General features: G+C 41.7%; 2 protein-coding genes across 2 annotated transcripts; both read right to left on the reverse strand.

The window, feature by feature from the left end:
• Positions 1–19,485: 19,485 nt before the first annotated feature.
• Positions 19,486–20,342, reverse strand: MELLADRAFT_92822 (uncharacterized protein; the record flags this gene model as incomplete). The annotated part of the gene is made up of 4 exons (XM_007415790.1): positions 19,486–19,643; positions 19,955–20,029; positions 20,074–20,165; positions 20,335–20,342. 4 exons carry the CDS (start codon positions 20,340–20,342, stop codon positions 19,486–19,488), a joined length of 333 nt encoding a protein of 110 aa, XP_007415852.1.
• A 1,260-nt stretch (positions 20,343–21,602) lies between these two features.
• MELLADRAFT_92823 (uncharacterized protein) lies at positions 21,603–21,960 on the reverse strand (the record flags this gene model as incomplete). The annotated part of the gene is made up of 3 exons (XM_007415789.1): positions 21,603–21,691; positions 21,760–21,907; positions 21,949–21,960. 3 exons carry the CDS (start codon positions 21,958–21,960, stop codon positions 21,603–21,605), a joined length of 249 nt encoding a protein of 82 aa, XP_007415851.1.
• Between the last annotated feature and the right edge of the window lie 474 nt (positions 21,961–22,434).

A 22,434-nucleotide genomic window follows, 5' to 3' on the forward strand; every position in this document is an offset into this window, starting at 1 on the left:
CCCCGTTTGCCTCAATCGGGTATTTCCAACTCAGTGAGGCCGCCTAAGTGCCGACGTAGATAATCTACTCTGCTGCTGCGGCGTATCTTCGGTACCGTGGCGGACCTTGATACGGGCCGGGGCAGGAATGATCACTCGTCAATCATTCCTGATACCCTGGCAACCGTAACCATCCCAAAACCATACCTTCGATCCAACTCTCCCGCGCGAATACCCCAAAATACCCTCTACTTTCCCTCGTTCACTCTATTTTGATCTATTTCACTCCAGTATCAATTCATACCCCGCCTCACAGGTTTCCCAGGCCAGGTTAGTAAGTTTCGGTATGTTTCAGATTTTGTATTTTGGTGACTGTACACTGACTCACGGCTATCCGCAGGCTATTGGTATGCATTGAAGGGCAGATCAGCGTCATCATCACGGTGGGAAAACGATCAACCCGGCGCTTATCGCGACGCCCACCATGCAACCCCAGCGCGCTGGGCCCGCGGCAGAGGATGACGAAACCGAATCGTCTAGCATGAGCTCAGAGGACGACGAAGACAAGGACAAGGAAAACGACACCGTCCCGATAAAAAACCGCGTTGATGATACTGCGAAAGCTGCCGACGAAGAGAAGAAGCGTGGGTCAAATTACTGATATCTACACCTAGTGGTCCTCGCCGGCGCGAACTGATTGTGTGCATTCGCAGCAATCCTTACCAGCACACAGGCCTCGCTGTTGAATGGTGTCACGTACCATTTGGACCTCGACTCGTTTCAGAGTACCTTGGTTCACCAACGGGATTGGATTGCGGCCCAATTGCAACAGAAGGTCACCAACAACATCTTCGAGTCTCTGCGGGTCACCGGGTGTCGCATTGAGGGGGTTCTTGAAAGTAAGTGAAAAGTCCTCTGTTCACCAAATGGAACATTTATTGACCTGCGTTTGGGCGCCAGGCATCAAAGACGGGACGTTTCGCAACCAGCGCGACTCCCCGGTACAAGTTTTGGGTGTGCCGATGGAGGATCAAGGCGAGGGCGAGGCAATGGAGAAGGCACCATCCCATACGCCTCTCTTCCGGCCAGATCCCGTGGAAGAGGAACTTGCGGATTCCGACGCTGATGACCCTCCCGACGGCGATGATGCCGATCCCGAACCTGAAGACAACTTCCGGCCAGATTCTCCGGAAAGAAAGGGTGCCACTATACTATACTTTACTATACTCAAGTATACTCAGTATAGTTGAATATATACTATACTATACTAGTTATGTTACAAGTATAGTATATTTCAGTTATACTATACTGTAATGTCAACTATACTTGGTATAGTATATTCAAATTCAACTATACTCAGTATAGTATAAGTTCAACTATACCCAGTATAGTATATTTCAATTCAACTATACTCAGTATAGTATATTTAAATTCAACTATACTCAGTATAGTATATTCAAATTCAACTATACTCATGGTGTATTTTCATCAACACTACATCAGAAAGGAGAAAATAGGTTTTTTTTGTTGAGAGCAGCTAGGACATACAAACCAAACACAATTACAAATTTCTCTTCTTGTTTTTTGAGGCTACATCTTCTGCTATACATAGATTCATCATCTCTCCAGCCAATTCAAACTCTTGAGTCAACTTTACCTTTTGAGTCGTCCAAAGACAACTACTCACTGAGCGCTCAATTGTTCTAGGGAGAAGACCACCTCGGTTACGATCACAGACATCAGCTGCAGTTGAAAAGCATCTCTCAACTGGGCAAGAGGTGGCACTTGTTGCCAGATAGTCACGTGCCAAGGTGGAGAGTACTGGATAGCGAGACTGATTATTCTGTATAACAGATGGAGATGTCAGCAAATCGGAAGGAGATGAATGAACGAGATAAGAGACATCACCTTCCACCATAGAAGAGCTTTCTTTGGGTCCAAAGCCACTTCCTCATCTGGTGCATCGTCAGCTTCAATCCATCGTGAAAGCTCATCCTGAACTGTTTGCACCTTTTTTTTGCGTTTGAGGTTGAAAGCATCATCATCAGAATCATCTTGAATTACTTGTTCAACTGGTGAATCGTGCTGAGATACTTGAAGCTTGAGTTTTCTTCGAGCAAAACAGGTTTGGAGTAAATTAGTTGCAATTTTGAATTCGTCCGAGTCAGAGCCAAAGGCTGTTGCAAAGAAGTTGGTTCGCCAACTAGGGTGTAAGACTGTGGTCAAGATTATCGTCTCACATTCCAGGGCTTCAGAAAGGTATTTATTGACACTTGTTGACATTGCTAGATACATTGGATAAAGTGTATCGCTTTTGTTGCTTTTTGACATCTTTTTTTTGAGGTTTTTCCAAAGCTGATAGTACTTCCGAAGTACCATGCACCCAGTTGGTCCATCTCCTTCCATCTCCTTTGTCAGGTCAGCATAAACCTATAGAAGTGTGTTAGTTTTTTAGGATTGTGAAGCAATGAGGAACAGTGCTTCAGATACCTTTAACTCCACATTAAGTGCCCAAACAAGTTTCCAATCGTCTTGGCTAAAGGTGATCTTCTTGAAAATACCACGTTGGTGATTCAAGATTGGATCAGAGATATTGCTTCCAACACCGCCAGCAGCTGCTGTGGCTAAGCGTGGAGACTTGTTTGCAACTGGTGGCTCGGATTGATCTTGCTTCAAAATTTCATCAATTACCTGTGATAGAACAAGAAAATGGTTAGTGAAGTTCACTAAAGTTGATCACCAGAATTGAAACTTGCATCACGGGCATCCCAAGCTTGCTGATGACTTTCCCACTTGATATTCCAACGAATACCATATGCTGCCATTAAATCACGGACTTCCAATTTCATTGCCTTAGCAACTGCTCAAAAGTAAAGGCGAGTAGGGGCTGATCCTGTGATCTTGCAAAGTACAAAATCGAGCTGGAAATAAGACCACACATTCAGATTTTTAGATTCAAGTAAACACAAAGGAAGCAAAAGGGTATAGCACTTTTTTCAAAACTCCATTCAGTCGACATGCACGTCTTCGATCAGACATATTCAGATTATCTGCTGTCTCTTTTGCCTTGCGTTTAGCATTCAATCTTACTTCCCTGCGAGCTTGCTGAGTAGAATCCAAAGTTATCTGAGAGTCTGCTGGTAAAGTGCTTGTAGGTTCTATGTCGTCTTCAGAGCCTGCTTCGACTTGAGGATCAACATTGGAAAGAATTTCCCCTGAAGGTAATATGGTGTTGTTGAAATCTAAAAGACGATCATAGTCCTCAAGCTCGAGTTCTGGTTGCTCCGTGATATCATCAAAGAAAGATGGGGTGATAGCTCCATTCAATTCAAGCTCATCGTGTTCAGGCTCTAGGTCGTTTGGATCAGGTGACACATTGCTTGAGCCACAATCAGAAGCAAGCAAGTCAGCTTCAGATTCTTCAGGGATGGTTTGTAAATGGTTGTCCAAGGGAAATTTTCCTCGTGAGATGTCTTGAACACTTTGACCCGCCTGGCCTTTAATACCAAGAGCCTCAAGACCACTATTGACCACAAGAGCCAGTTTGTGTGCAAAGCACTTGACATGCATCGTTTTGTTGTCCCATTCATAGTCTTTGCTTTCTTCTCAAGAGATACTTTGAAGACTCTTGTGCATAGCAGCACCCATTGTGTTGTTATTTGACCCCGAGTCAGTGGTCTGAGACAGCATGTGGAGAAATCGAACAAAAAGAATTAGACAAAACACACCACAAAATGGCCATAAATGAACAAAATAGATGAATGTATCTTGGAATAGAGTCCGTTCTTCTGCAAAAAGTTGACCATGGGCGCTGCAAGCCATTCGCCTTTGTGATACCATGATATCAACTTGAGACCCAGATGATGAGATACATAATCAAAATTGTCGTCGATGTAAGATACTGAATAGCCCAGGAATGCGTATCGGTTCCCCTTTGTTGTCCAGGCATCATGTTGCATATTAAACATGCTGGTGTTTTTCTGATATAAACACACCACATGATTCAGTAAAGTGTCCTGAAGAACAAGATTTAGGAAAAATAAATCCATACCTGTAATCGTCCCATGACTTCTTCACTCAGTGCCAGATATAGCCTATGACCTTGAACCGATGCCCAAGTCCGACCATGGAGATGAGCAAGTGAGTTTGAGTACCTAAAGCAGGCTCGAAGCTCTGGATCGTCGATTCGTGACCAAGGTAATGCACGCCGAATCATCCAGATCAAAACCATTTGGTTCAAGACCTGATTATTGAATTTGTCTCGTTTATTCATTGCAGCTAGAGTGGCTTTGGAGGGTGCTGGATCAGATAGTTTTGCAATTTTGCAAAGCTCGGCTTGAGTTTGAGGGAGAGATATCCCTGCCTGAATGGCTTTTTCGTGTTCATCACATCCTGGTTGACCCGACTTTGTTAATTGAGTTGATCCATCGCGGTGCGCGTGAAGATTGGTGGTTCCACCCCGTACTTCCGAAAGACACCATTTACACGTGTACACATTTGGTGGTAGCTCTAGTGACTATTATTTCAGTTGTGCAAGCATCAGGATGGTTCATGCGATCACAATCAGAAAACAAAAAGCTTACATCTCCTGGAAGACGATGAGCATCACCGAAGTATTCTGAGATGGGCTGATGTGTGCAAGCTATTGTTGTTGACCTTTTTGGAGCAGATGATCGAGCATTCTCTCCCCCAGAGTCTTGGGCCAAGTTGTACGCTGTCGCATCAAGCTACAAGACAATTTGGTCAGTCTTGATTGCCAAACATAGTTTCAAAGAACGCATACTTACCTCGAGTGCTGAAGGGATCTCAGCAGATTGTCCTGTAGTACACTCAGGACCTTTGTCGTTTCCTTTGCTTTTCTTTCGACCCTGATTCTTTGCTGGTGTTTTAGCTGGAGTCTTCTGAGCCGAGCGCGACTTCTTGGTTTTTTTTACTGAGGTGTCTGGCAGTGATGACTGGTCTGATTGAGCAACAGATGGTGTCCTCTTGCTGTGTCGAAGTGGTGCTGCAGTTTGATCACTCTCCGAATCTTTGTCTGTTAATTCTTGTTGCAATGATTCATCACATCCTGCAGCCTTACTTATCACATGTTTCTGGATCGATCTTCCTCGTGAGGTGTGAGTCGGAACTCTTGGGTTTGAGGTGGAGGTGGATTGACTGGCTTGGGTGCGGTGTGGTTGTGACATATCAAAGGTGATTAAGCTTGATTGGATAGTATATTGTGCATCATTGACAAATGAAAGTTAGCCAGTGACAATAAAAGCAGTTTGAACATTTGCAATATTCAAAAACAAGATACTCACAAGAATCCAAATGTTTTCGATGCTGAGTTTTTGATAAGATCAAGTATATTGTGTATTGTAGCAAGTTGGATCAATTTTTGCGATATGATTGAAGTGTGTTTGATAGTTTAACACAAAAGACTTGTGTTGACAAGTTTGATGGTATCGATTCTGTTGTAAAAAGTTTGATCGACTTATTATGATTGAACCAAGTCTTGATGGCTCGCTGCTCAATTCTATAGTAAAAGTTTGATCGACCTATTATAATTGAAGCAAGTCTTAATTTTTCTATTCTATTCCAAAAGTTGAATCGACTTAATATGACTGAATGAAGTCTTAATGGTTCAATTCTATTTCAAAGAGTTTGATTGTTGTATTATGATAGAATCAAGTCTGAATTTTTTGATGTTATTGTAAAGAGGTTGACTGCTTTATTATGATTGAGGTTGATTCTTTTAATGTTATTGTAAATAGTTTGATTGATTTATTATAATTGAATGTTTTGATGCGACTGAATCAAGTTAAGTTTCGATCTAATCGTAACCAGTGTATTGTTTATACTGTGATCAAATCGAGTGCAATTGGTTGAATATGATCGAGTCGACTTCTGTTGGTTGAATGCGATTGGATCAAGAAAGAAGTTGATCTTGTGATGAACAAAGACTAATGAGAGCCAATGAAGTTGGGATCGAAGATGAGTCTTGATTCAAAATTATTGATGCTGACCGATGATGATTGACAACACCAGTTTGTCAAATCAACAGGTCACAAAGCTTCCACTCTTGCACCAGTCAAGCAGCTTCAAACCTTTGCTCGCAAGAATCGTTCTGAGTAATCGCCAAGTTGATAGGATGGAGTCGACTGGATCCATCAGATGTTGTTTTTGTTAGGATATTGTGTTATTGTTGAGTATATTTTGGTATTGTGCTTGTGTAAAATACTGATGTGTTCAAGTCTATACTATACTCAGCTACATATGTAGTATAGTATCGGTCCTGCTATACTGGTATTGTGTCGAGTATAGTACCGGGCCAAAGTACTATACCAACAGTATATTATACCAGTATAGTATAATGGCACCCTTGCGGAAAGCGACGATGCGTACGAACCTCCGGCGAAACGGCGCGCGTCTCAACGCCTCGGCGCTGCCAACCGTACCCCCTCCAACAAATCCAAGGCATTGACCACCACGCCCGTCAAAGTCGGATCCTCTTTGACAACCAAGCGTTCGCATGCGCCTCAGAAGACATCGGCCTCAAAGACTGCGAAGGCAACACCTTATCAAGGAGGCAAGTTTCCCAGATCAACTACTAGTCCCTCCATTCATACTCCCAAAAGAGTCAACCCCGGTCAAACAGCCAAGCAGGCAGCCAACGTCAAGGCGCCCAAAACCTCCGGCGCGCATGTTCAACGTCCTCCAAAGAGACGGCGTTCCTCGACGGCTCGAGTCCCTTCACCTCCACCGCCGGCCAAAAATCCAGACCTTGAGCGCGCCGAAAGCGGTTTCCGACGCCTCAGCAGCGACATTATGGACTACGCGCAGCGTCCTAGTTGGTATCCACCGATGTGCCAGGATTCATCCGATCCATTCTACGTCTTATTTTCGACACCTTTCGAGTTGCCACCTGGTCGGAACCCTCACCTCGCACTGTTCCATTACGTCACGGCCCGGTGGGACACGGCCCTCCATCACAGAGCACTGCTCACGAACCTACGCTGGGGACTTGATGCTTACACCTTGATGTTTTCATGGCTTCGTGCTGTGAGGAACATCAAAGGCTGGAGCCCGCAGGATACTCGTGCCTTGGGTGATCGGTTGAATCCTCTCCTGACGGCCTTGAAACACGGGGAAAGACTTATTGGGCACACCGTTCCGCCCATTGGAATTCCCCCTCTCACACCGGATCCCATTCCATCAGTCACTGCGCTATCAGCAGGTTCCCCACTGGCTACACCTGCTCCTCAGCTAGCCAACGCCGGGACGACGGGTCTTCCGGCTCCTAACCCGGCCGAAACAAACGACAACAGCGACGCTTTGGTGGATGATGATTACGAGGAGCTCCCTGAAGACTTAGATCAAGATATCAGGGAGATCGAGGAGCTTTTACTTCTCCCAACCCATGTGCCTATGGGCACTAATACCGACACATTTGCACTTTTTTTCGATCACCCACTACGAGTCATTGTCCCTGAAGATTCTGAAGATGGGCCATGGGGTGAATTTGTCAACACGATGGACTTGCACCTCGGGAAGAGAGAGGTGCCCAACAAGTTACGACGAGGCCCAAATGGCTTTGACGGGCTTTTCCGCAAATGGGTTATGTCTTCCCGCGCCAAGGATTTTTGGACAAGTCCCAGCTTTGACCTCCTCCTCAGGAGTAAGTTAGCCACCATTAAAGAGTTTGTCGAGAAGCAGCGGGTCGAGTCGGCGAACACGAATAATCTTCCTCCTCCAGTAACGGGCAGTTCTGCTCAGCCGGTTCCTGAAATCGCGGATCAAGATGCAACTGCGTTGCAACCATCGGAAACCATTGCGAACGAGACGTTGGAAATGTCTTCAACATTGCCAACGTCACGCCCAACCACAGCGACAACGGCGATTCAAGATCAATCCCCGAGTCAATCCTTTGCGCCAGTTACGGGCGGTTCTGCTGAGCCGACTTCAGACATCGTGGAACAAGATGCAACTGCGTTGCAACCGTCGGATACCATTGCGCACCTGTACACTTAAGTATTTACCCAATACCATAGGGTCATACAGACGTCTGTATGACCCAATGGCATTCGAGTCTGACTGCCAAGATGAATCATCATCTTAAGAAGCATCTTGAAGGGTTTCAATTTTGGCTAAGTCACCTTTTCCCTTAAGGAAACCAAGACCAGCCCTGAGTCCCCACAGAACACTACCCACCATGCCACTAAAAACCCACCTCCCTATAGCGCAAACCACACCACTGTATAAGAAGTCCACCACCTCAACTAATAATATTATTCGTTTCACATCAACATACTCACCCGTCTTCAAAATACACCTGCCTACTAACAAAATTTCACCACCGTATCGAAATTCCACCACCCCAGCAATACGTAGCTAAATACCTACACCCACCACCCCTATTCAGTATTCTACCCACTCTCATCCTTGAAATCCACCCGCCGACTTCATGCTACCAAGGCACTTACCCCTAAACCTCACCACCCTAGACCTCGAAAATTCACCACCTCGGGTCTAAAAACCAAAAACCTCAACCCTACCTACCTACCTACCCACCACACCTCACGACCCTATATTTACCCAACTCACCACCCTACCAACCCAACCCCATTCAAAATTCTACCACCCAATCCTCCCTACACCTCAACCGGTCCACACCCCACAACCTCACACTTCCATTACCCACTTCTTCACACCCTTCACCAACATCGATTGAAAACGAATCGCTTTGTTAAGTACGGTTTCTCTCACTAAGTCACATCCCAAAGCAGACATGGTATTTCTTTGCATCCTCTCCAGCACTCCACCACATCATGTAATCGACATCTCTACAACGAGAGGTGTTTTTCATGAATAACACCTCTCATCAAACAATTTCAAAGCCTTCTGATAAGTAATTTACAACTAGACAGCTCACGCGATCGAACCAACCAACTGCTTGGTCTAAGCAAATACCAGGCTTCAATCTTTTGCTTTGCCGATAGTCAGTGACGTGAGATAATGAAATCAGTCTGTTTGTGTTAGTGTTTGAAAGCATTTGATTCGATTTCTCACAAGGTGTTGTAATTGATTCTTCATCGCAATGAACCAGCAACGCACGGCCATTCCCAACGGAAATGTTCATCTGTATCAATACATAATCTCCCTACTCACAGTACATACCCCACTAGTGTAACCTCACCCCTACCACGCTAGCGTAGCAAATGTACACTCCTTAAAAAAACACCATGTCTATCTTCTGAGTTTGCCAACCACTGTCAAACTTTCTTCATCTTCGTACCAACCCTCATATTCGTTACAAAAAGGTCTCACCTAGCTCCACCAATCAAAGAAAAAGACACCAATAGTTATCTTCTCATTTGTTAAATCTTTATCCGCAAGCCTCATCACTAATACTCCCCATCTAAATGGTACCTCCCAGGTCCAAAAAGCGGAAGTCACCTAGCACCAGCACCCGTGGTATTCGGCAAAGGAAGAGCAGGCAGATTGATACTGAGCCAGGTACTTTCATTTCAATGCATTACATGCTCATTATTCTTCACTGACACGCCCTATTAGACGACAAAGGACAATCTCCAGAATCTTCCGAGTACCAAGGTAAGGCAAACTTCATTGTTGACTGTGTGTGACTTACCTGATATCATATCGAGACCCAGAGTCAGATCAATCCGATGACTCAGATCAATCCGATGACAAAGGTCAATATGACATAGAAGATGCACAGCCTGAAACCAAACCAGACTCCAATGAAGGTACAGTTTGCCGTTCCCTCAGTGACCTGATGCCTGTTGAATGTCTTACCAATTTACTGTCACATCAGGCCAACCCACCAAGAAGAAGCGAAAGAGACGTACCAAGTCCAAGAAGACCTCTAACCCCCTGGCCAATCATGATGACCTTTTGCCTCCTGACCCCTCCTTGATCCCACTGGATGAAAACGGCTTGAAACTTCCCAAAACGCCCACAACCAAACCAACACTCCACAATTATAAAGAACTTGCCGATGAATGGAATTCAGAGGAGCTCAATCACTACCTCCAATGCACCAAGGCTCTAGGCAACAGTCAAATACCCCCAGATATCCTCAATGAAGCCCGCGCTCTTGAAGACGAATTAGCTACAAGGATGAAAGTCTTAAGCCTTGCCGGTGGAGTTTCTTATGACACACTAAAATATGGAGTGTTAGTCATCCGTAACCTAACTAGTTTCATGACTCATCCTGATTGACGTGGACTTTTCATGCAGTCATCGCACGGTGCGGGATGATAACCGAAAGCCATACCACAATTTCCAAAAGTATAGTGTGGCAGCCACTGTCGACAACATCAGTAAGCTTAGCTCCACTCAAACTCCCGATGTTGCTGAAACCCCTACGAGTTGCTCATTGAAAGGTTCAAATCTCAGTGCCTCAAACTGTGCAAAACCACGTCGACGAAGAAGAAACAAAGGCACTCCTCGGCACCTACAACGACAGAGTATGCGCTATATGGCAAGAAATCAAGAATACTCCCGATGGAAAGGTGTTTGAAAACAACCTCTTCAATCGTATTGCCCTAGTTATTTCAAATGACTCCGCCGACCTTGATGTGCATGAGCAGCTAAATGTCGAAGAAGAGGAGTATCTTCCCGCCTTTCACCGACTTGTTAATATCAAGAAAGTCAAAGATCACCTTGCTTTGAACCGGCACCCCAATGACAGTGCAAAGTACCAACAAAAAGGTGTTTGCCAAATCGAGTTAATACATTCATCTGTGTGCACCAACAATTACTATTCATCATTGGCCAAGTTACTGACATATTTGAATTACTTGCAGCTTCAAGCTCGGCATACACTACCATCTCCTCGCCGCATCATGGACTCCCACCACAACAAATCCTTCCGCTGGGTGGTCTAAAGAGTTCAGCTCGGATCACGTATACCTGACCTCATTCTCCACACGAAACCACCTTCTTGAGCGATTTGACCGGTTTGCCACCAGACGCCAACCTTCGAATATGCAGGGAAAGCAGCCAGGAGTAACTGTGAATGACCAGCTTCGGAAAGATTTTACAACTGCGTTGAATGGCCTTGTCTGTAAGGCGTCTGTGTTTTCTTCTTGCATCGTCTTCAAATCCATCATGGGCAACGGCCACATCTTGACATCGCTTGTTTTGGTATTGTAGCCAGCCATCTCGAACATATCAAACCCAAATTGGTCAAACCTAGGGTCCATATCCATCCCAAAAAGGGACGATGTGATGTCCTACTCCGACAGATAACATTTCCTGACGAGATTCGTCTTGCGGTTCATCAGACCAATGATTCCAAGGTCACAGCTGAGATGATAGCAGCCGGCCCCGCAGCTATGATGAACAACCAAGAGTTGATGCGGACATGGTACCAAGATATCTTGGCCAGGCGCTATACCGTGATTCGCATCGACACAAAGAAACGTGAGGCATGACCCATTTGGTTGGTTATCTTTCATTGACTTGAGCAATATACAGTCAAACTGATTCATTTCGTCGTTATTTTCATCTCTTTTCTAATATGCATGTGTTTAATTTTTGTGTTCATTTTCATGTTCTACTCAAGACCAATGCGGGTATGTAGAACGTCCGCGTGACACACTCAGATGTTAATTATCAATATCTGCTAGCACCAACACAACGTGCGGAGGTCTAAGTGTGTGCTGAGCCTGGCCAGTGTTCAATATGAAGAACTAAAGTTGTGATGTGTACATGATGCGGCCATACATATGATGATTACGGTTCTTGATGTAATAGTCAGTTTGTTCTGTTCGTATTCCCTTGTTTGGGGGTCACATCTGACCGGATTAGGAGGCGAAACGTAGGAATCGAACTAGGGAAACCCAAAGTGAGTAAAGGGGTTTCGATCTAAGGGTTTGATCCCCCTTTGGAAGACAGTATCACGTGACATGTCACAGACAGTTTAGGAAGCGAAGCGTATGATTTGAATAACGAAATCACCTTTTCAGTTAAGGGATTTACAATTAAGGGTTTACCGTTTGATAATGGTTTCAGAGAGCATCACACGCCATGTCACAATGGCTTGGTCTTGACTACATATGCACATGTGATTTGTGCCTGTTGTAGCTTTAGCCTGGTCTCACCTTGATTTTCTGACGTGTCTCACGCATTGTGCCATATCAGATCATTTCTCGATGAGCTCTTTTCCCCTCTGTTGTCTTAAATATATAATATGTCATCCTCCAGCCACCTCGCTTCAGACTGTACCCATATTCAGCACCCTCTTATTTCAATTTGTCCCTCTGTTGAATACATCGTTATTGTTCGTTCGAATTGGAATCATAACCAGCCTCTTAGTTTTTCACACAACTTCTCAAGCCTAGTCCAACTTCTTCCCACTCGACTCAAACTCTCATCCATTTTACCACACCTGCCAAGCGCGGACCTCCATTTCGTCGCGGACTCCTCATTCCATTGGAAACCTTCAATCAATTCGAGACTTTCAAGAAGGTTCGAATCAATCCTTACTCTATGCTTGAATGATACATCACCACTATCTGGTTGCTGGTGGACTGGAGAAAAGATAGTGCTTGGAGATATCTGGGTGTGGTTTCCTAATGAGGGACGAAACACACCCAAAGTCTTCAGCACAAACCTTTTCTCCATTTCATGGGCACAGAACGTGGTGAGTATGTTCAACACGTTCTTTCATACCACAACAAGCTCACAATGTTTTGTTCTCCATCACTCTCATCTCCTCTTCGACAGTTCACTTGTTTCATCCATCAACCTCATCTCTTCTACCCGCTCGACTGTCACAAGTGTTTTAAACTGCGTCATGAGTCACAAACGACCATCGAAGAATCGGTCCTCGAGCAGCCGCAAGCACGGCAAGCGCCAAAGTAACGCCCGCACCAGAGTTCGCCCAAATTACGGTCCTGTCAATCATCTGAATCGCGATAAAGAACACCAAAAATCCTTTGACACCCTTTGCAAAGAAATAACCGAAACTTTTGGATTACCTAGCGATTGTCGATTATACTTCCTCAAGAAGTACGACATTAAGAATCTTCCCCAAACACCTCGCTTAAAAATTACACATCACAATTCAGTCCTCCTCGATGCTGACAGTTGGAAGGTCCTTCAAGTCATACGTTTCACTCGTTTCTCCGAAATGGATCAGGAAAAGATGGAAAAAATGGGATTTACCATCAAAACAATATACAAACACACTCTAGCGAGATCCACTGTCAAGATTAATCATGCGATGAAAGGGGTTGCAAACCCTGGCGAGATGTATTCTGCTGGATTTCGGGGTGACTCAGACAAAGGTCGCACAATGGGGAAGCTAATGGTCTTATTTAATGCCAGGTCTTATTTTCTATTGAACAAGATGATGTCAACTTTGTAGGTGTCACTGCGCTGAGTGCGAAGACTTCAAAAAGCGAGGAAGCCATTGCTGAGGATGAAGCCAGAATGCTTGACATGGCTCTTATTAACGATACACTCGCCGAGTGGATGTCCACCCTATGCATGAAAGCCTTTCAATCAAATCGCGACCTTGCTTTAGAATTCACAATCCCATCTTTTTCCGATAAACAATGGGCTGATTCCCCAAACGCGAACGTGATCGCTTCTAGCATAGTGGTTACTCGAGATGGTTTCAACAACTTGCCTCATCCTGACTTCGATGCTACCCCATATGCGTATGGTCTCTTTTCCCAAATCGATCGCGAAACTGGAGAGCTTCACTGGGTGGAGATCTCTGATTACCTGGGGGATATTGTTGGATGTTATTTCATCCTGGACCAATATCATGTTGAACTTTGTCTAGATGCATGTGACGGTGTGGTAGAGAGCTGCTGGGCCAGCGATGAACTTCACCACACATCTGCCTCAACAACCTATGATGAAGGCTGGACTCCGATTCGACCAAAGGATTCACCTATAACCCGTTTTGGTTGCTCCCTTCAAATCAACGCGGCGTTGCTTGGTCGCATTGCTGGATTACTCAAATTGAAGGAAGGGAAAACCGAGGAAGACTGGAAGAACTTCAAATACAATGTCGTTAAATGCTATGAACAGGAAATACAAAACAAGCTGACAAAGATACACAATCCCGTTAAGCTGCACAAAACCAAGAAAACGAAGAGAAAATCCACTACTTGAATGTCATGTTATACTTTAGTTATTCCATACATGACTTGACTTGGGCCCTTTCCCAAATCTTCGATTTCATGTGACCTTGTCCGTTTGTTGGTTTGTTTGATGGTGGACTGTTTCCTTCTTTCGATGGAGTTGTGACATTTCACATATTGTCGGTTCTCATGTTACCCTTCAGTGTTCTTTTTGTCTTATGCTTGACTGTTTCTCTCTTTTGATGTACTTGTTGATTGGCTATTCGGTCTATTTCATGTCACTGTTGACCTTTCCATTCTCTACTTCACTTCTATTCGCCCTTCATGTAATGCAATAAAAATGCGAAGTCACACTACTTGTCCCTGCAATCATTCGCTGCTTTCACTAAGGGAGATGAGATGAGCAGTTGGTTCTTCCACACTATGAGAACTGTCCGGAGTACGTATTACTTCCTTTCCTGATCACTTCCACACCGATTTTAAATCGGGGTCATTGAATTGATTATAACTTCGATATCATCTCAAGCATGTTTTGGATCTTTGCACGTTGGATACAGTGTTTGCTTTATCTCACACCTACAACTTATTGATCTCAGGAGCAAAAGTCATCGAGAATGAAAATGCTTGAAGATTGTCAAGGCTTGTAAATGTTATGAAGGATACATTCATGAAAGAATATTATGAAGCTTGAAGTTTGACAAGGCTCGTAAATGTTATGATGGATACATTCATGAAAGAAATAACTATTTCGGCGGTACCTCTTCACCTTCTTACAACCACAGATACTCATTTATGATGTAGCAACATCATATCGGTCTCTTTGATAATGGGATTGATATGTTGTGACATCCAACTCGGCAGAGTTTGCGATGCTGGCTTTGGTCAGGTTGGTTAGACATTGTGCTGTGTGCCATAAAAGAACGGGATCATCAGACTCACACTTGCAGAATTAGAAGCTGAGGTATCACAGTATACCTCACCTTCTAGATCACTTTGAGGGCACCGAGTGTGTTCAAGTAGGTACTATTGACGCACTGATTATCAGGCTCTCATGTCCTTCAGCACTACAAATTGTAGTGCGTCACAACTCCATCACTCAATGTCTTGAGGTTAATGACACAGAGTCGTGGTAAGAGAAGGTGATCCAGGTAGTTGGACTAACTGAAACATTCATAAGCTGAATGTGTTGATCAGTTTAGAAATAGTTAGAATCAACACGTGAGGATATAAAAGCTTGCAGGATGGATGATGGAAGTTTATCTACTGAGCGGCCAAGGACATACGAGACAAAACACCATCTAATGGTGTTTTGTCTTGATGACGGCACATCACTACCCACAATGTCCCTAATTGATGAACCAGACTTGACGGATGGTATGTTTGATGTTATAGTGATTACACCAAACCTTCAGGAATCATCACCAGGTCTCACATAGAAGATTTAATTTGCTGCTGCTATGAGGTATGTCATAGCAGCAGAATTCAAAAGATACGCTCCAATCTATGATAACCACAAGATTTTACATGATCCTTCTTTCATTGCAGAATTCAAAAGATATGCTACAATTCATGTTCACCACAAGGATTTACATGATCCTTCTTTCATTTCTTGAAGTTTCACCATGGAGGCTTTCTGCTATATATATAGATTATATTAATAATCTCACATATACTATATAATCTATATAGTATATGTGGTTTCAACAACCAGATATGCAGCATCCACGGAATAGTGTGGCACCTGCATGGGAACTGCTCCCACCTCTTCACCGGAGTGCATCATCCAGATGGTTCCATTAGTATAATACACGCAAGTGATATTACACCTATACAATTGAGCCATCACATAATTCTCTGCAATTGTAATGAGAGAACCTCAATCCATAAGGTTCCACCCTTTGGATGATGCAACGCACATGATCATAATGTGAATGGAACATGTATGGAGGAACTTTGTCAATACTACACCGTGACTTGTTTATTTTTACTTTGCGTGATCAAAGTGATGGACCAAAGTGGCTGTGACACACACCACGTTATTTCCACATTTTGGAATACTCCAGTCAAAATAACATTCATAACATTCATAACATCAATAACATTCATAACATTCATAACATCATGCACAACATGATTGTTCCATCAAATATCCTCATAAATGGCGGAATTATAGATAATTTAGGTATCATAATTGATTTATAATTACCACAATGGTGGCCTCAATCATTTATAATAAAAAGGGTTTATAATCAAAAAGGGCAGCATACACCATATGACCTATGTAATACTTTTGATTATTGTGAACAAAAGTAATCACTATTATTCTAACACGTCACTTCAATAAAGTTGTGATTGAATTTTAACACTCTACAATGTAATTATAAACAATATAGGTATTTTGGAAGAATCAAATCTACACAAATGGTGGTCTCATTCATTTGATATAATAAAGGGCACCAGATCACCTATGTAATGTAAAACTTTTGCTTATTGACAACAACAGTACTCACAATGATTCAGTGATTGATTGTGAACACCTGAATCCAACACATCACTTCAATGATGGTGGAAATGATACATAATTTAGGTAATATAAAAGATACATAATTACGCCAAATCTTTGTATTGAGAACAACAGTAAGCATCATGATTAAAACATTTGATTGTGGTGAACAGCTGATTTCAACACATCACCCAACTAATGATGTGTTTGAATTGATACACCTGTTGAATTATAGATGACTAGCATTCTAGCGGCGGGCGCCGCTGTTGTCAAACCAAACTCAACACATTCAGTCAAAAGAAAAGCAAGTATGAGTTGATCACTGGGCAAAATGAGACTTGCTCAAGCATTATGGCATGCATCTTGTGAGGATAAATCAAACTTTGTGTAACACAGGTCACAAGGACTCAGAGACCACTTTGGTGATATGTGATTGCACAACCAGTATTGTGCCATATATTGATCTACCTTGGGAAATTAGTCATTGCATCAAGTGCTACAAAGCAATATAGAAGGTTATTATTGGCTTTGGGAATTGAGTGGGAACCAATCATCTCTAATAGTATTGAGAGATGCCTCCTGGTTCAGTATATTGCTCACAGAACTCACAGTTGAACATCTCAAGGGCTTTTGTAGTTTGCTGAGCTTGTTTCCCCTCCACATCCTTCCAATGATAAAGGGATGTCTGAAGAGCCATCATTTTATACCTCCTTTGATGATGATACATGATGGATTCTGGTTTTTATTCCAAGAATTGGTCTTTCATCCTTTGTATTTTTGACAAAAAATTAAGATAGATCAATCCGAGGATGGAATGAAGAGGGTCAGATGATATAATGAATTGAAATACTCAAAGAACCAAATTCCAATTCTGATCTGCAGTCAATTTTGGAAAGGTTGGCAACTTTTGCCCACCAAATTTGAGCAAATTTGTGTGAAATTCTTTCCAAGCTTTGTACACATGACTGTACATCTTCAAACCTGAAATTCATTAGCAGAAGTGAACAGAACTTGTAGAATCCACCAATAAATCCAAATTTCAAAGTATTAATGTTCAAGATGCTTCACCAATGGTTGTCATTGGTTTTTGAAGATTCTGAATTAAATTAAAATCTTTGAATTTGTTAAACATATATCTAATTGGGATGATTCAGGGTTTTCAGGTGGAGAAGTTGCATCTGAAATTTTATGATCATTGGTATCTTGTCCATTCATTGTAGAACAACAAAAAAAGAGAATACATTTTCTCAACTGACAGCAGAAATGTTGTCAAACTTGTACTTTCAAATGTACTTATCACAATTTGAATTCAGAGTGGGGATATATCAAATGTTAAACCATTTCAGATTGTGTCCCACTTGATTGCAAAACATTAATCAAAGTTGGGTAATTGATTACCTAGAAGAATCTCAATTCAGCAGGATCTCTAGTCAGTTAGAGCATTGCCACTGGGGCGTGCAAAATCCCAAATACAGGCTGTTTTCACGTCTTGTGGGAAAATATTCAAGCCACCGGAGCGTATAAACAGCATGTATGGGTTACACAACGTCCAAATCTTGACCGGGAGAGTGCAACTCTGCACGGTGTACAAAAAGGCAAATATCACCAAAATCTGAAATATTGTCTGACCTACCCTGTCATTTTGTATGAGACAAACGATCTTATGCTTGGATCAAAGGCGTAGACTGTTTGAACCTGTCAGTTTCTACACGGCCGCGATTTTGCCTACCTCCGCGCAAATTTGGCATACATGCTCAAACCTGTCAGCAGGACATCGTACAGAGCAGTTTTTTACACGCCAGCAGTGGAGATGCTCTAACAAATTATGTTCTGATGCAAAATGCATTATGAATGGCTTAAACCTTTGCCTCCACCTTAAATATGTCTTGGTAATGCTAATCCAAAGGTCTCTGGTCCAAGTGCTGGGACTTAAGCCGTAAGACACATTGAAATGCTGTTAACCTCCATGACAGATTGCAATTGTGATTGGGTCGATTTCTTCTTTTGAAACCTTATGATCTAAAGAAGGGAAGATAATAATTGTGAAGATCAAAGAAATGGACAAAATCGTGATTGGTAAAGTGAGTATGAGTACCTAACCTATGATCAGATGAATGACATTTTGGCTGAATGGTTCAAATTGAGTTACTTTGTTGTTGTTACGCTTGAAGCAGTGATGAACCACTTTCATACAATACAATACAATGACCTCAAAGGCGGAATTAGTCCAATTAAAATAGTATCCTTCAACTTCAAATCACTCAATGAAAATCAATTGGTTTATTACATCTTATTACTCATTGTCTCATTCGGAGCTTCTGATAATCAACTTGATGCCACAAATCAATTTCAATCTTCAATAAATCAAGCCAAAGACAAAGAAGTTTGGCTGAGTTAAACAATCACATCAAACCTATGATATGGTCAGAAATTGATCAAATATCTAATTCATACCTTACGATTAGTTTACACATGCACTCATCACAACTGTCTAGAATCTTCCATCTCCACGACAGCCAATTATCTTAATCTGTTTAGTTGCTTTGTCACTTACACTTTTACTGTTAATTCTCAATCTAATATTGAACAAGTATGGGAGTCAATCAAAGCTTTGAACCATTATTGTTTCATTAAGATGACGTCTAATTTGACTGCTGACTGATTGTAGATCTAGATCAGGTTGGTTTGAATATGCCAAGGGATTGAAGGTGATCTGAAGAGGAATGGTTCGATTGCAGTGTATTGATTGGACCCAATAGGCAGCAGCTAATTCAACAGATCCGATTTCAATTTAGGTTCTATATCATCTTCAATTGGTTGTAGATGACGATAGACATACCTACTTATAATCATTAATTATCTGTCACCAAATGAAGTGGTAGTTCCTCTCTCATTTAATCAACCAATTGTTATGAAATCTTTTTCCGCTAAATCAATTCCAGCTTCTTCATATTCTGAACCTGCTGCCATACATCCACCTGGAAATGCCGAATGTGATGGCCAATCTTGTCTGATCTTGTTGATCTTTTTATCAATAAAATTTAGGCTTTTGAAGTCTGAATCCATGATTTTGAGAAAAATCTAATTAAAGTTGTATGTACACATGGATTCAAATCATTAATTGGAATTGCAACTTTAGGTTGAGATTGATTTTCTTGAATTTGATTCAAATTTGATTCTATGGGATTTTAAGTTTTTCTGAATCTAACATTGAATTGATTGAAGAAGATGGAGGATGGTGATTGAGGTGAACTTGATGATAGACTGGTAGGTGGTGAAATCAGGTTTAATTTGAATAACTATTTTCAGAAAACAAGATTTAATGTTAGATCTATTGTCAAAAAAAATATTAAAAGTCATAGCTAACTAATAGCCACACTTGCTATTTCAGTTATACCATCATATCGAGGTGGTCCCACTAATGGAGTTGGATTACCAATTCCTTGATTATTGATCAGTTTTATTTTTTGTTGTTGTTGGTATCACTAATGAAGATAGTTTGAGTTGAATTTATAGATAAAAATCCTTGAAGTGATTCTATCAAATGATTTGTGATGCTTAAGCTTGAGTCAACTCTCCTACAAAACAAACAGATAGAAAGGAAGGATGAGTTTCATTGTTCAAAATCAAAATATGCAATTAATAATTGTACCAATTTTGATTTAGTATAAATTGGATGTGGCGGTAAGATATGATCAGATGGTCAAATTTCCAACAAAGTTATAGTTGATTCAGTTGAAGAATGACAATTTCATGGTAAACTAAAGTTGTGAAATCAAAAGATCCAGGTTGCGATGATTAAGAATCCTTTGATTGATCTTCTTTAACTTAAGTTTACCTAGTAATGTTTTAGTCAAAGTTAATAAGATAAGCTCGGTCTACTGATCATGGTGATTACTCGGTTTTTCTGGTTGATTCATCTTGTCCTCAATTGACTCGGTCGGTTTAACTATGTGAAGGCGACAATGGTCAGTCTTCTTGATAGGAGATTTTCATGGAGATCATACTTTTGATCAATAGATATCCAATAGTTCATTATGGACTTACTTTATCAGCAAATTACCCATGCAATTGACTTTGATGTCTAAAGTTTGTCAATCCCCAAAACAAAAAGATCATGAAATCATGTGGGTGATATGGAGAGAGCGATATCAGTTTGGGTGAAATGGATAAATTACACCATTTTTGCTTCCCTCCCCAAGGAATAAACTGCTTCGTTTTCAATCGAATGGCGGTTATGGCCTTGACTGAATTTATGATTTGGTGTGACTGACAGTCATCCGGAAGCTTGTGTAGGTGACAAAACACAAGGGTGATCGCTTCAACTTCAGCTCGATCCAATCAAACAAACTTGAAGAAAACAGGTAATTGAAATCCAATCTGATATTGCTGAGATTTCATTTCAATTCGGATGATTGTAATGAGCCAAATCCAGTTGCTGTCAAGAATAAAGAGAACAGAAAAGATCGAAGAGTCAGCTTTTACAAACAAAAGCTTGATAGGAAACAAACTTCAAAAGATATGCCTTTCTAAACTAATAGAGCTGAGGGTGTCAAAGATGAGAGAATTGATATCGCTTCGGATGTCAGATTCAAGCTCATTGTTTGAAAGGAATCTCATGAAGGTATTTAGCAATGTTAAACCTTGAGATCGAAAGCATGTTGATGAGCATGTTTTCAACCTCATGATCTGGCTTTTTGAGTTTTTCATTTCTACACATGAAGACCGGTGAGATACAAATGAAAACTGTTCCTCGAATCTACATTCTTTATCACGGATAGATTGAGGGATTGCAGAGTTACGTGTTTGAGGATGAATACATCTGGGATGTCTTTCATGTCGGTGTCGAGGGGCTTGAGAACATAGGAAATGATTGAATCAAGTGTAAGAAGTAGGATAGAATGGTCAGTTTGTCAGTTTTAATATGAGACTTCTTAACCTGCTCCATAAATTCCACAATTAGCATTGAAAGTACACTTACATTGATAAAGCAGATCAAGGGGTTCACTCAAGGCTTATATAACATCATGACCATCTAGTGAATTTGACCAATGAAGTTTGACATAGATTGCTTTCAACAGCCAGTTGAGATTAATCGAATTATCTGCAAGAAAATGAAGATTTAGTTTTGTATTCTCAAGATTCCTGTTATATAAGATTTTAATGACTTACGGAAACCACCGATGGGATTCCTGGATATACGCTGATAGGATCTCATTGGTCTTCCCAAATTGCCAGATTGGATTGCTAATATCTGTAAGGATTCATTGAAAGTAAGGGTTTTACTTGAATGGATACGTAATAACTGATGATCAATGATCTTAAGCTGATTGAGAAGACTGATAAGAGATAAGATCGAACCTGATCGAACATTATAAGGGATATTCTTTGAGGAAGATTTGATGCAAGATTTGATTAAGTTTGAATCGGGTAGCCAAGTCTTGATCTGAAGGTAGTGAGGGTGTAGTATGTAAGTTGAATATCACACGTAGGGAATAAGGAAGAAGAAGTTAGGGTTAGAATAAATGGCATCTTTTTAGGTATGAGGAGTCTTGATTCAGAAGGTACAAAGCTGCAGTAATTGGAATCACAGTGAGAGACCTAGAACAGAAATATTGCTGACCTGGGATCTTGGTGCTCAATCGCTTTTCTTCTTCCAGTTGTTTTTGCATTTGTCTCTACTTGAAGTCATTCCCAAGTTGAATTATACAGAAGATGAATGATATCGTGTGTTGATCAACTCGATGATGAATGATGATGATGATGATATTCCAACTCTGGGTGAAGTGTGAGTCTTACTGTCCGCATTTTCAAATAACCTTTTGTCAGTACAATCAAGCAACTGGC

Source organism: Melampsora larici-populina, assembly GCF_000204055.1.
Source record: "Melampsora larici-populina 98AG31 unplaced genomic scaffold MELLAscaffold_53, whole genome shotgun sequence".
In the NCBI taxonomy this organism is placed as follows: domain Eukaryota; kingdom Fungi; phylum Basidiomycota; class Pucciniomycetes; order Pucciniales; family Melampsoraceae; genus Melampsora; species Melampsora laricis-populina.